The sequence below is a fragment of the Somniosus microcephalus genome, chromosome 5 (genome assembly GCF_052327205.1).
Source record: "Somniosus microcephalus isolate GS21.2 chromosome 5, FLI_Smic_1.0, whole genome shotgun sequence".
Lineage (NCBI taxonomy): Eukaryota > Metazoa > Chordata > Chondrichthyes > Squaliformes > Somniosidae > Somniosus > Somniosus microcephalus.
Genome location: NC_140991.1, coordinates 55671926 through 55687828, shown reverse-complemented (window position 1 = coordinate 55687828; position 15903 = coordinate 55671926). Strand labels below are relative to the sequence as shown.

Below are 15903 nucleotides of genomic sequence, written 5' to 3'. Positions count from 1 at the left end.
CCAGAAGAGAAGACATCAATTTATCACAAGTTTCTTTTTAAATTATAAATTATTTAAACATCCCATTATAATATTGACATTATTTTTAATATCCAAACTGCTTAAACCAAACACTTATGACTTAAAATTATGAATATGTGCTGGAGGAAAATAAACAAAGAATTCATTTTAATTTTTAAAAAATCTTTAAACAAAGTGTATCACAGAGCAGTAATAAAGTAGTCTCTGTAATAAATATCTTAAGTGTATGTGATATACTGGAGTTACTCTTTCAGCTTCTAGGCTAGGCCAAGAGCAAACTGAAATAAGCCTTCATGACAAAGACTTTGAAGTCAACACACTGGACTAATTCCGCCTGACATTTGGAAGTTGGCCGAATGCCATAGGCACTCGAGGGGGTAAGAAAAATCGCACCACGTTCCAAACATATGAGACAGATGTCTGGGGAGGTCACATGCTGGCAAAAAATATTCTTTAGTTGCAAGCATTATCTGTTTAATATAAATGAGATATTTAATGAAGTTTCAAACTGTAGACTTTTCTGCTCTACTTCTATTTTTATTTATTCCAGTGAAGGGTCAACATAATTACAGGTTTACTATGAACTACTGGAATATTGTAGAACCTTGCAGTAAGTAAATTAAACTATAGGATTACATAGGATATACGCCACACAAACAGGCCATTCGGCCCAACCAGTCCATGTCGGCATTTATGCTCCACTCGAGCCTCCTCCTGTCTTTCCTCATCTAAATCTATCAGCATAATCCTCTATTCCCTTCTCCCTCATGTGCCTGTCTAGCCTCCCCTTAAATGCATCTATACTTTTCACTTTAACCACTCCCTGTGGTAGCGAGTTCCACATTCTCACCACTCTTTGGGTAAAGAAATTTCTTCTGACTTTAAATCATAAAGCAAGGATTTATTTTATTAGTTTTAATTGCAATCAAGAGGTGACAATTTTCTTTATACCTATTTTCAACAATTAACTTAAATGCTGCCTTGATGCAGATGACCTGAAAGTAGAATTTTCAAATGATAAATAACACAGCTCCTCATTTAAACTCATCCACAATATGCTTTTTCCTTCATCTACTGCCATCAGATGCAGACTACACTTGTCAATCAAAAGACGGCCAGAATCGCATTTACCTTTTTAGAATCAACTTTCACCCAATATTAGAATAGCTATTGAGCATCTAATTACAAATTGACAGGATCATTTCCAGCACAAATAGGGTTGTACGAAAAGCATATTTAAATTGGTCTTTTTCTAATCAATTGTTAAATTAGAGGCTCGTAATGACATTTCCCTGGGAAACAAGTCAAGTCAAAAGTATATTAATTTCCGTGTGCTCAAACCACATTGTGTGGGCAAGGATTCGTCCTTTTGTTACTCTATCTTTTGTATTGAAGATTTAGAGATGATTTGCTTTTAGCTCGATTTCCCACAGAAAAATCTTGACTCACAATATGAGTAATATACTGGTAATTAGTATTCTTTGTGCAAGAAAACCTACACATTTAAATATATTTTTAAAAAATAGTTTGTCATTAAACACATGAAGGAAAGGTCACGGTATGTTGATCATTATAACTGAGTGGATGGAAAAGTGGAGCCATCTCCCTCGTGTCTCCATCAATACTTATAAAACATAATTTAGTAGCCAGACCAATTGATAACTCCTTGCAGAAAAATCAATGAACAGTGCTTCTACAGGCAATCTTTGATATGGCCAACAGAATCAACTCATTTCCTTTAATCTGGCAGCCTACATTTCAGCTTCCCTCCTGCCACTTTAAAATTAGTTATAACTGACATGTCTGTATGGAAACCAAATGTAGCAGCTGAACGGAATTCCTTTTATATTCGGTACACACAGATTGTGGCAACCCTTTGCAACGAGGCAACGGTGTTTTGTCCTGGATGTGTCTTGCACAAGTGCCAGGAAAGCAAACATACAGGAAACAAAATTCAAAATGAGACACAATCATTCCTTTATTTTAGAAGCATCAAAAAACAACAACTTGCATTCATACAGCGCCTTTAACATCGGAAAACGTCCCAAGGGGAATCATAGGAGCGTAGTCAGACAAAAAAAAACCCGACACTGAGCCAAAGAAGGAAATATTAGTAGGGATGACTAAAAGCTTGGTGGGTTTTAATGAGGGTCTTAAAGGAAGAGAGAGAAGTGGAGAGGCTGAGGGAGGCAATTTCAGAGCTTAGGGCCTATACGGCTGAAGGCACAGCCACCAATGGTAGGTCATAAGGAAGTATAAATATGATTCTAGGATGCAGCAGCACACCACTGAAAGCAAGCATGACACTGAGGCATGCTACTTATACCCCGGTGACAATAACTCATGAAATAAAATGCGAGGGTGCACAGCTGGATAAAATGCCAGGCTCAATTCTCATCTGGCACTTGGGGAGTCAACATAAAATTCCATTCAGGGAGAACCAAAAATATAATTCCTCACAACCAATTAATAGGTCCTAATTGAGGTGAAGCATTTATTAGTTCCATGCAGACAACTCCACAGTCCAGACGGCCACCTTTTTGACTTTGTAGTTTTAGTTCTGATAAAATAAGTTCTATTTGGAAACTGCAACTCTGCATCACTGCAAGGACATGGCCAATCTCAAATGATGGTGAGAGCAGCATGCAAGGAGCCAAAGGACAAACTCTTGTCCATAAATCCAACAGCTATAGAGGTCCTGCACTGTTGTGTTGCTAAAATTAAGCATTCCACTCATGAACAACAAATGCCCTCTTAGCTTAAATGGAGTATCATATCATATAACCTTATATGTTAGAAAACAATATATCTGGACACTTCTCATGGGGAACTCAGGAACTGGTCACCAGCTTTATTGCTTTAAAATGCTGGTTCGAGGCAGCTTATAAACAGTCATTTTCTGCAAAAAGCACTCTGTGACTTCCTGAAGGGGGAGTGCTGCTCACACTCCAAATCATGAGGTCACATCAGGGTGAGTTCTATATGAAGAAAAATCTCTCTCTAGGCTGCCTCTAGCCATCACTTTTAAAAAAATAAAACAAGAACTTGGGTGGTGCCAAAGGAATGGAGGATTGCACTTTTTTGTTCAATAAAGGGGCGAAGGATAAACCTGGCAATTACAGGCTAGTCAGTTTAACATCCATGGTGGGGAAGCATTAGAAACAATACAGTAATTTGGAAGAAAATCAACAGCCACTTGGACAAGCATGGACGAATAACGGAGAGCCAGCACGGATTGTTAAGGGCAAATCGTGTTTCGCTAATTGATTGAGATTTTTGATGAGGTAACAGAGAGGATGGATGAGGGCAGTGCAGTTGAGGTTTTGAAGAGGGTACAGAAGGGATTTTACTAGAATGGTTCCAGGGATGAGGGAATATAGTTATGCGGGTAAACTAGAGAAGCTGGGGTTGTTCCCCTTGGAGCAGAGAAGGCTGAGAGGAGATTTGATAGAGGTTTTTAAAAGCATGAAGGATTTAGAGAGAGCAAATGAAGAGAAACGGTTTCCAATGTCGATAACGAGAGGGCACAGATTGAAGGTGATTGGCAAAAGAACCAGAGGCGACAGGAAGAAACACTTGTTTACGCAACGAGTGGTTAGGATTTGGAATGCGCTGCCTGATGGGGTGGTGGATACAGATTCAATAGTAGCCTTCAAAAGGGAATTGGATAAATACTTGAAAGAGAAAAAAATTCAAGGGATATGGGGAAAGAGCAGGAGACTGGGACTAACAGGATTGCTCTTCGAAAGAGCCGGCGCAGACTCGATGGGCCGAATGGCCTCCTTCTGTGCTGTACTATTGTATGATTTTAACTGACTGCAAGACACGAGTGAAAATATACTGCCTTTTACAAAACATAAATTTTTATGGCAATGTAGTGCAAGAAACTTTTCTTTTAAACAATATAACCGTTTTTAGAATTTCAAATGGAGTTTAAATAAAAAGATTTAAGTTCAATAATACTAAACATTCTGTCCACACAGATTGCGCTTCATAAAAAAAATAACACTGAAATTTGAGAGGAAATAGGAACTCAGAAGCTTAAATAGAAAACAGCAGCAACACAATTATGTTCTTTAGCCTTCTACAACAGGCAGTCAAAGCACCGCATTAAAACAAAGGTGGAAATTAAGAAATACGCCAACCCCTGGAGACCACATTTTTGTCTGACCCATATTTTAATGTATATTAGCATCTGCAATAAAGACAGAGCAGGCTTTATCTCTGAAATCATATTTTATTCATGATATAGCGTGAATTCTGTGCTTCTCGACCAATGTTCGTTTGGTGCTTCACTTGATTTTTTGCAGCAAACTCTAATGATGTATTTAATAGGCAAATGCATATTAACATTTTAGAATTAAAAGACATATGGAAATGGAAGTCTTAGAAATTGTGTGTATATATTTTTAAAATTTATTTCAAAAGGAAAAAAACTTATAGAAAAAATAATTGGCTACATCGGGGTTCATACTTTGTGGTCTTACTTATTATCAAATCCAACACTAATCATTACCTCATTGTGTTTTGTTATCCTCCTGGCAACAATCAACTGTATCATCCCCCTTTTATTTCCCTCTGTGGACATGGATCTCCTGAGCGTCTCCATGGCATCTTGGTTTGTCTTTCCCAACAACGATTCACTGTTCACTGCTATAAGCTGGTCATTCACATTAAGTCTACCATCCTGAAGTGAAGACAGAATAAAACTCTGCTGTCAAATCGGCTCTCAATCTGTAACCTTTTCATTCAAAATGCAGTGATCAAATTCACCCAGGAAATGTGCAAATTCTTCTGACAAGGCATTTCTTTGATACAAGTACTCTGGAGTTAAACTTGTCAGTTTGAAAAGTATGCTTACAAAACCAAAACAGCCTTCCCATAAATACAGGGAACATGCAGTTCTTTCAACAATATGAACATGAAAATAGAGAACCTGTTCTGTGCTGCCAATTTTCAAAATGGTCAATAAGAACATCTATTTCATCATCCTATGCTACTTCAACATCGTTCATGAAGTATATATCTCTGTTTTTCTCCTCTTATTCACAAAAAAATCATCTACCATTGTTCCACCCAATGACTTATTTTGGCAAACTCATTTTGTAGTTCCTGAGCCACTTCCTTGGATTTAAATATCCCTCCAAGTTTGGTATTGTCTACAAATTGGACCAGTTTACGTTAAGTTTCTGAATTAAAGTTGATAATGTTAATTTGAAAAGTAGAACTTCTAACATCACTCCTTAAAAGCACCTCACTAAGCATTTCCCTAATCCCAACATAACTCCTCTAACATGGACCCAACAGCTTCCTACCCTTGAACCAATTTCTTAGCCATTTCCAGGTTTTATCGCAGGATCCTGCAGCTTCAGGACACCTGAATCCATGTTAGCTGCCGTTTACTAAGTTATTCTTGTACAGGTAATCCTCAAGTTTACTCCTGATAATTGATTCCATGACTTTACATGGGATTGATACAAGGCCAACTGGTTTGTAGTTGCCTGGGTCTTTGTCACCAAGGCCTCACAACTCTAACAGAACTCTTGGATAAATATCATACATTCCTGGGGTTTTAATATGAGCCTTTTAGGCTGGCTAAGATTTTAATCTCTTTTCAAAAAGTTCTTAATTCTACTTGGAGTATCATTGTTTAGAGAGGCATCTTCCTCAGTGTCATCCCTGGTAAATGTTGGGATAAAGTGTTCTATTTCATGGACTTCTTTGTCTCCAAGATTGAGACCATCCGTTCAGCTGCCTCTGCCACTTCCCTTCCTTCCCCTAGCCCATTGGGCCAAACTTCCTCTAAGGTTCCCCCCTGGCCTAGCCCTGAGTTCACATCTTTCTCCAGTCTCTCTCTGATCTCCCCTCATGACCTCTCCACATTCATCTTGTCCATGAGACCCACTACCTGCTCCCTCGATCCTATTTCCACCAAAGTGCTGACCACCCAACTTTTTCTAGCTCCCATGTTAGCTGAAATTGTGAACGGTTCTCTCTCCTCAGGTATTTTCCCCTTTCCCTCAAATCTGCCATCATCACCCCTCTCATTAAAAAAAACCCTCGACCCCTCCGTCCTTGCAAACTACCGCCCCATCTCCAACTTTCCTTTCCTCTCCAAAGTCCTTGAATGTGTTATCACCTCCCAAATCCATGCCCATTTTTCCCGGAACTCCATGCTTGAATCCCTCCAATCAGGTTTCTGCCCCGCTACAGTACCGAAACGGCTCTCATCAACGTCACAATGACATCCTTTGTGACTGTGACAAAGGTAAACTATCCTTCCTCATCCTTCTTGACCTGTCTGCAGCCTTTGATATGGTTGACCACTCCATCCTTCTCCAACGCCTCTCCACCGTCGTCCAGCTGGGTGGGACTGCACTCGCCTGGTTCCATTCTTATCTATCTAATCATAGCCAGAGAATCACCTGCAATGGCTTTTCTTCCTGCTCCCTCATCGTTACCTCTGGTGTCCCCCAAGCATCTATCCTTGGCCCCCTCCTATTTGTCAACTATATGCTGCCCCTTGGCGACATCATCCGAAAACACAGCGTCAGTTTCCACATGTACGCTGATGACCCCCAGCTCTACCTCACTATCACTTCTCTTGACCCCTTTACAGTCTCTAAATTGTCAGACTGCTTCTACGACATACAGTTCTGGATGAGCAGAAAGCTTCTCCAATTAAATATTAGGAAGACCGAAGCCTTTGTTTTCGGTCCCTGCCACAAACTCCGTTCCCTAGCCACTGACTCCATCCCTCTCCCTAATATCTGTCTGAGGCTGAACCACACTGTTCGCAACCTTGGTGTCATATTTGACCCTGAAATGAGCTTCCGACCATATATCCGCAGCATAACTAAGACTGGCTATTTCTAACTCCATAACTATAACTAAGACCGGCTATTTCTAATTCCATAACTTTGCCCTTGCCTCAGCTCATCCGCTGCAGAAATCCTCATCCATGCCTTTATTACCTCTAGACTTGACTAGTCCAACGCACTCCTGGCTGGCCTCCCACATTCGATCCTATGTAAACTTGAGGTCATCCAAAATTCAGCTGCCCATGTCCTAACTCGCACCAAGTCCTGTTCACCCATCACCCCTGTGCTCGCTGACCTACATTGGCTCCCAGTTAAGCAACTCCTCGATTTCAAAATTCTCATCCATGTTTTCAAATCCCTCCATGGCCTCGCCCCTTCCCATCTTTGTAATCTCCTTGACCCCCACAACCCCGCCCTTCCCACGCCCCCCCCCTGCCCCCTCTTGAGCATCCCTGATTATAATCGCTCAACCATTGGTGGCTGTGCCTTCTGTTGCCTGGGCCCAAAGCTCTGGGATTCACTGCCTAAACCGCTCCGCCTCTCTACCTCTCTTTCCTTCTTTAAGACACTCCTCAAAACCTACCTCTTTCACCAAACCTTTGGTCACCTGCCCTAATTTCTCCTATGTGGCTAAGTGTCAAATTTTTTGTCTTATAACACTCCTGTGAAGCGCCTTGGGACATTTTACAATGTTAAAGTCGCTATATAAATACAAGTTGTTGTTGTAGCACTGTTATGGTACTGAAAGAATTTCTTACTGTTAAGTTTTTAATCACATTGCTCTTTTTCCCCCTCTGACCTCCCTTGTAACATGTTTCTGCATGTTTTTATACTTGTCCCAAGGAACCTCTTCACCTTTCTCCCTGCAGGAATTGGAAAGGTTGTTTTTTCTTCAAATTTCACATCTGATTAATTTGTTAATTCATTTGGAGTCCTGCTTGTTACTTGAATTCTGGGTATAAATTTAGGATGTTGCAGCATAAAACCTGCATAGATCAGTTACTTGCGAATTTCCTCAGGGAAAAAAAACGGCCCCTCTGCTGTAGCTAAGCCAAAACTTTCCATGAAATTCTGGGCCGATATCTTCAAATAAAATCAAAAATATTGAAGAACATATCATTAAGTAGGCCATTAACGACTGTCCCAACTTTCAAACCTTCACGAAGTTGAACCTCAATGGGTCAGTATGTTTATCCGGTGAATAGCTTGTCAAATTGAGAGGCTGAGCCATCTCAGGTTCAATTTTTGACCTGTGCTAAGTTAGCTGCTCTCAGCCCACTGTGGTGATAAAAGTGCTCCAATTGATCTCAGCAACCTTGGGCGAAGGGATGGGAAAGTCAGTCAGGGTCTTACTCCTAGCATTCTCCAGTGGCCTCGACTGGAACTGCACATGCATGGCTCTCTTGTGGGGATAGGACCAGCCTCACCTAATAACCCTTGCTGACACTATCAAGACTCACACATGAGCTAACAACCATGAGTGAGGTACCAGAGGCTGGCTGGAACCTGATGGAACTGTATCTCATCAGGGAATCAGCACGTTCTAAAATTTGCAAAAACAAAGATTTTGTTTTTAATTCCCTTCAAACAAACAATTGTCACACTTAATTAGCCCCTGGATAACAAACGGACTTACCTTAGATGCTGCTCCTCCATTGATGATGGACTTCACAAATATGCCCAGATCAGCGTGGTTCTCTTTCGATCTATTACCTTTGACACTAACCCCAAGGCCTGCAGATCCAGTGTCATTGAGAGGAATTTCAAAAGTCAGGAACTCCCTGGTACCATCGGGTGTAAGAACCAAGTCATCATCCTCTGCTTTCTAATAGAGAAAAATATAACAGTGTTACCTCAAACAGGTTAGATGAATAAAAACATTACTGTTTGTCACTATATCAGTTTTGAATCAAGCTGTATTGGATAAAGGTAGCTTCCTTCCTTATTTGTGCATTTCAAAAATCTCACTCTTTAATAAGCCACTCCTGTATTTTAGGACTTTACTGGGCTGCATATTCAGGACTGCTATTCATCCATTCCTAACATCAACGGTTACAGTTCTTCAATTAAAGTGAATATGCTTTCCATTTTATAAACTTATATGCTACAAAGTAGTCATAATGTGACTGAGTATAAATGGAGATTGTTACTACATTTATGACAAAAATAAAGATACTGTGTGTCTGACATTTCCACAAATTTATGTGCAACAGCTAGAATGGGATGCTCAGAACAGTGATTGAGGGTAACACACTTTTAAGAAACAGCTAAATGCTGTATTGTGGAAACAATAGGATTGGGATTCTAGAAAAATGAAATGGGCCAAAGGATCACCTTCGCCTGATCCTATTTTTGCAATCTTATGATGTAAGGGACTGAAGTATTAGTGAGTTAAAAAAAAAACTTTAGTCCTTCTTCTACTGAAAATTCTTAACACTTGCATCCTTTAAAGGGTTTTGAAATTTCCGGAGCTGTGTCAAGTTGCCCACTGCAATGCAAAAACAAATTCTTCAAAAGATTTTAACAGTGCCTGCAACAAAAACTACTCTACGACGACAGCAACTGCATGGAGGTGTGGCAAAGCTACCTCATCTGCAAATGAGGTGGCTGGTTTGGAAGAAGCTGGTTAGCAAAATGGTTTAAGATTAAATTTGAGAGCGCAAAAAATTGAATTTCTGATGTTAATAGTCAAAAATTCTCTATAAATATATTGTGACACACTAAAATAGATACACTATATAATAAAACACACAACATGAAAAATGCGCACACAATAATAATAATTCAACTTTATTGTCATTGCACAAGTACATGAACAACGAAATGTGATCTTGCAAGCTCCCATGACTGGGAGAAGCAAAGCCGCTGCGTCGGTGCACACCGCCATTCCATTTCCACCATTCCTCCTGTCCGACAATCTTCAGCCCAACGCCCGGGCCTGCTCACCAGCCGCTCCTCCTTCCGTGACCTTCTCACCAACCGCCCCTCCTCGGGGCTCCTTCCGTGACCACCTGCACCTGGTCTTCCCTGATGGTCACCCCTCCAGGTACTAACCAGGCCTGGCTCTGCTTAGCTTCCAAGCCTTGCCAGTTTGTATTAACATTAGTTATCCTTCTGAATCTGGACCCTCTGCATTCCTCCCCATTCCCTCCCTCGGATCACCGTTAGTGACAGAGCCTTCAACCATCATGGCCTTGCATTCTGAATTTGCCTGAGGTCCTATGCCTTAAGACATTTCTCCCCACCTCAAAACCTACCTCTTGGACCTTACCGTGGGTCACTTATCTTATATTTCCTCTCCCACTACTTGTTTGATCTCCATCACCCATCCCATTTTGTGAAGTGCCTCGAGATACTTCTCTGCATTACAGTCATTAGAGAAATGCAAGTTGTAGTAATGTAAAGAAAGAAGAAAAACTGGCATTTATATTATGCTACTGCCACATCCTCAGGACATCACAAAGTCCTAATTGTGATGTGTAATCATTACTGTTTCTGGGCATGTGTGGTGGCCAATGTGTGCACAGCAAAAAAAAGTTAACTTGTGCAGGCTAACCGGCATATGATTTAAAGTCTCATCTGAAGGATAGTACCTCTGTCAATGCAGCTCCCCCAGTAGTGGGAGGGTCTAATTACAAAATGGCAAGTTTTATGCGATAGATGTGGACATAAGAATTTATATTGGGAGGATAAAAATGAGCACCGAATATATGACTTTAAAGTGGGAACTGAATTACATTTGCATGTCCTGGTCCACTTATTCCCTGCCCTCTAATCACACGTCACCTGAAAACTACACTGATTTGACTCGCTGTGCAATACCACAGGAGATAGAATACACGCACACTCTCTTCTGGATTAACAATGGTTCTGGCAACGCGCTTTACCAGTCTACAACAACTATTTCAAGAGCTGTTGGAGAGAAATATCATACTTTGGTATTAGTTCATGGCCAACTGAAGCTTAAAATGAAAGGTTTCAAATCCTAACAACCAATAAAGCACCTATGATGTAAGTATGAAGAAACAGTTTATCATATTCAACAATCCCACTGTGTTTATGAAACAGGAACAAGTTACAGCTACAAGGGAAGCACAATTAACTAGAAGAGTCGTTTTCTGAGCTTTCTGTGAACAGTTCTGCTACATTTTATTTATTTTGTCAAAGACTAAGGCGTGCAATTCTCTCATACTCCAACCTAACACCTGAACCAACAAGATATCAAGTACTTTTTAAAAAATTCGCTTGACATTCAACAGCATTGCCATCGCCAAATCCCCCACCATGAACATCCTTGGGATGCGGGCGCCGCTGGCAAAGCCAGCATTTATTGCCCATCCCTAGTTGCCCTTGAGAAGGTGGTGGTGAGCTGCCTTTTTCAACCGCTGCAGTCCAGGTGGTGATGGTACTCCCACAGTGCTGTTAGGGAGGGAGTACCAGGATTTTGACCCAACGATGATGAAGGAACGGTGATATACTTCTAAGTCAGGATGGTGTGTGACTTGGAGGGGAGCTTGGAGGTGGTGGTGTTCCCATGTGCCTGCTGACCTTGTCCTTCTAGGTGGAAGAGGTCGCAGGTTTGGGAGGTGCTGCCAAAGAAGCCTTGGCAAGAAGCTGCAGTGCATCTTGTAGATGGTACGCACTGCAGCCATGGTACGCCAGTGGTGGAGGGAGTGAATGTTTAAGGTGGTGGATGGGGCACCAATCAAATGGGCTGCTTTGTCCTGGATGGTGTCGAGCTTGTTGGAGCTGCAATCATCCAGGCAAGTGGAGAGTATTCCATCACACTCCGTACTTGTGCCTTGTAGATGGTGGAAAGGCTTTAGGGAGTCAGGAGAGACACTTGCCGCAGAATACCTAGCCTCTGACCTGCTCTTGTTGCCACAGTATGTGTGTGGCTGGTCCAGTAAGTTTCTGGTCAATGGTGACCCCCAGGATGTTCATGGTGGGGGATTCGGCGATGGCAATGCCGTTGAAGGTCAAGGGGAGGTGGTTAGACTCTTGCTTGTTGGAGATAGTCATTGCCTGGCACTTCTGTGGCACGAATGTTACCTGCCACTTATCAGCCCAAGCCTGAACGTCGTCAAGGTCTTGTTGATGAAGAAGCTGAAGATGGTTGGACCTAGGACACTGCCCTGAGGAACTCCTGCAATGATGTCCTGGGGCTGTGATGATTGATCTTCAATCACCACAATCATCTTCCTTTGTGCTAGGTATGACTCCAGCCAGTGGAGCGTTTTCCCCCCGTTTCCCATTGACTTCAGTTTTACTAGGGCTCCTTGATGCCACACTTGGTCAAATGCTGCCTTGATGTCAAGGGCAGTCACTCTCACTTCACCTCAGGAATTCAGCTCCTTTGTCAATGTTTGGACAAAGGCTGTAATGAGGTCGGGAGCCGACTGGTCTTGGCGGAACCCAAACTTCCTACCAATTATTTAAAGGGTTAAAGGTACATTTACTGTAATTCCATGAGTGCATTTGCCCCATCAGTTTAGTCTTGGTGCAAAGCAATTCTGCCGCACGCCAATACTAAACTGACAATGTAAATCTAGAGTCAACGGTTGAACGGACTCCAAAGCGAAACGGAGCGACACTCTGGAGGTGGCAGTAAAACTCAGCGGTGTGGAGGGTACGGTGGGGATAGGAGGCTGGAGGAAGTTGACAAGATATGGTGCAAGATGTTGGAGAAGATTATAAATTTATTGTGTTGGGTGATTTGGTACAAAATGCAGGTTCAGGAGGATGGGGGGGTGCTAGGACTTAGTGTCTGGCTGGATCCAGGTGGCTGGGTTTTGCACAGTTAAGTGTTTATGGCAAGTGGAGCATGGGAGGTCAGTAAGAAGGGCAGCAGAGTAGTTGAGTCTAGTGGTGACAAAAAAATTGGATAAAGCTTCAGAGGGGTTGTAGGAGGAGTGGAGGCGGAAATAAGTGGTCATGTTGACAAATAAGATGCAGTGCTTGAATCGCAGCTGTGTCAAATAAAACATAAAGGTTTCACTCTGTCTGGCTCAGCCTGTGAAGAGCCAGCTAAGGGGATGGAGGTAGAAATTTGTCCACACCACGAGGCCATCGTGAACTGGGTGGAGGGAACGATTCCTCTAGGATGCCCGAACCAATATGGCATCGGACGTATTTCCGCGCTGTTGAGGCACGGGTGGTTGGCCCCATAAATTGGACCTCCTTGTCAGTTTTCCGCCCGGAAAACAGGTGAACAAGGTACAATCTCACCCCTGTGGAGTCAATAGCAAGGGAGAAGATTTCATTGTGGGTGTCAAAAATGATGGCTTTGGTCTTCCCAGTGATCAGCTGGAAGAAGTTGTGACTCATTCATGACCTGATGCAGGACTGGCACCTGGGGGAAGGATGTAGATGGGTAAGAGGAGGGGAGAAGGCTCGATCCTTAGGCGACGTTGGAGGTGACAGAAAGCAAAATGCTGCAGAGGATGGATATCTGAAACAAAAATAGAAAATGCAGAAAACACAGAGGTCAGGCAGCATATGTGGAGAGAACTGATGAGACATTTTGGTCAGGAGCCCTTCCTCAGAACAGTGTGGGTGTGGGATGAAAAAGAAGCCAAATCTTCTGGCTCCGTTCAGATATGGGAACCAGGCAAGGGCAGTCCTATAAAGCTGATCAACAGAGCAGAGGAGGATCAACTGTATTCAAACACTGCAATTGCTTGGAAGGATCCTGCAGCATGAAAGCTTAATGATGTGGTAACCCAGAGCTCATGGGGGTATAGAGTGTCTGCTTTGAGCGCAATCGGGAAATTGCGCTCGAGATTGCACTGGTTAGGTTAGGCTTCAAGGTTATGCTAAAAATCATTTGCATAATCACAAACTTAAAACCTTCCATGAACCAGTGCAATCGGGCAGCGTAATAGAATGTAATTATTCCTTTTTTTTGTCTTTCCATTAAAAAGTATTCCTTGATGTATGGTGCAGTTTCATTATTACAGCTGAAAATGGGTTCATCACCAAAAATAGGCATTTTTGATAAGGATGTCCAGCCCTCCAACCTGTGAGTAACCCGATTTAAAAATCACTGAAAATGACTTTAAAAATCTATACTGAACCATTCAATAGTTTCACTGGTGTACATTAGTCAATTTCTTAGTAAGTTAAAATATTCTTTGATAGGAAAAAAAACGTCTAAAACGTGCCTGCGCGCCTAAGAAAATGAGCGTAATTTGAAGAGCCAGCACAAACATCAGAATCTCGCAAGTTTAACCCGGGAGCGTGGGCAGTTTTGTGGGCAGGGCCTGATCCAGGCAAACTGAATCGTGACCCAACGTAAAGGATCGCGGAAACCCGAGCGTGAATGGTTTTGGGCGTAGCTCACTTACATTTAAAATTCCCCGATCTTTTGTGCTGGCTCGGCCGATTCCACCCAGATTGCACTTATGTAGCTAGTGGAAACGTGCCGCCAATAAAGTTTAAATCCCAACCCCGGCACGTTGTGAATTTGAATTCTATAAATTGGGTAAATACCAGGAAATCTGGTGTAAATTCAACTGGTTCATGAATGTCCATCAGGGATAGGAACCCGATGCCCCCTACTCACACTGGCCTACATGTGACTCCAGTCCCACACTGTGTGGTTGACTCGTAATGCCCGCAGAGCAACTTGGAATGAGCAATAAATACTGCTTTGGCATCCCAAGAATAAATTTAAAAAAAAACTAATGATAAAAAGATATTAAACAGGGACTCCCCTAGTGTTTGATCAGCATAAATGACGCATATACAAAAACCCAGAACTCTGGTGCAGTAACAAATAATCCACGACTACCCTGTACTTCTGCCCAAGTCCATACTAGTTGCTATTAAGATTACTTCCTTCGGGATTTTTACAAATATTTATCTGATGCAATAGGAAGAGAAAATTGGATGCATAAGTATCTTTGTTTCAACAGGACGAGAGTCACTGCTTCACCTATTATAGAATGACGAGCCTTTTCACCTTGGACTCCCTCTTTAGATATTTCAGCCAGTTTCCATAACAAGAAGTTAGGGCCCAGTGGACAACACCACTTGGGGACAGATACTGCAAAAACCTCTCGAAGTGACTATAACTGTGAAGCCAAAACTTGGAATAAATCCATTGGCTAAACAGATCAAGTCAGAACTTGAAACATGTTCAAACACAATAATGAACCCCCCAAGGCTGAACTTGGACATGGCACGGTGAAGAGAAAATATTTTCTCTTTCTCAAGTACAAATACAACTGGGATAGATGCAAAAGAAATGCAGATGGTCATGTACAACAAACGGGATAAGGGAAGAGTGAGTTGTATTGTTCCAGCTGGAAAAATCTTAAATGGGCAGGCATGAGAGATTTTTTGACCAAGACTGCTTTTGCTATTTGAAGCTTGGTTTAAAAAGAAAATTCTCAATGTTGCTGGTTATAATTGTCTATCTGCATCTCTCTTCAGTTACACACTCTGCAAGTATATGAATATATACATATAGATGGATATAATTATGCACAAAGCAAAGTCTCTCTTATTTCATGATGACTGAAAAAGATTCCGTACTTGACCTGCATTACATCATTTCCCAATAGTAAACTGATGGCAGCACTTTGACAACACAGGGGTAATTACAGCTTTGATTCAGTATGAAGAATGCTGCACTAGTGTCATGGTCACACATGACAGCAAAACAGACAGTGTAATCTGAGCTTTGCTTCTGCGTGGCGGAATCGATCTCACCAATTTTTTGTTGTTGCACCTTCTTAAATGGAATGTTCTGCTTTCACGCAGTGTTCCATCAAGCAGCTCAGCCAAGTACCAGCAAACCGCACTGAATGAGAGCAGCAGAGTTCTGATCGAGTCAGTCACAGCTAGAACTGGAATACACAATCTTCGGGTTGTGAGTCCAACCCTACCAACGAGAGCAAATGAACGGCTAGCTTCAGCCATCATACCAGACAGTAATGACTCTCAAGTTGCTGTAGGTTGCTGAATCGTTCACTGAAGGGAAACTAAATTGTCCACAAACACATTCCAAATTCCAGAATCCTTCCTTGGTATTAGGAAATTTCTTTCAGGCTTTGCC

The 15903-nt window shown here is 42.0% G+C and overlaps 1 protein-coding gene across 6 annotated transcripts in view; it reads right to left on the bottom strand.

Moving 5' to 3' along the window:
- The window catches only part of LOC147117045 (partitioning defective 3 homolog), an 862692-nt gene that overhangs the window by 257797 nt on the left and 588992 nt on the right, over positions 1-15903 (bottom strand). For all 6 annotated transcript variants that reach the window (XM_085987637.1, XM_085987633.1, XM_085987634.1 and 3 more), the window contains exons 13-14: positions 8479-8667; positions 4538-4708 (exon numbers count right to left, since the gene is read on the bottom strand). In XM_085987637.1, coding sequence (XP_085843763.1) covers positions 4538-4708; positions 8479-8667 — 360 coding nt within the window. The remainder of the gene's footprint in view (positions 1-4537; positions 4709-8478; positions 8668-15903) is intronic.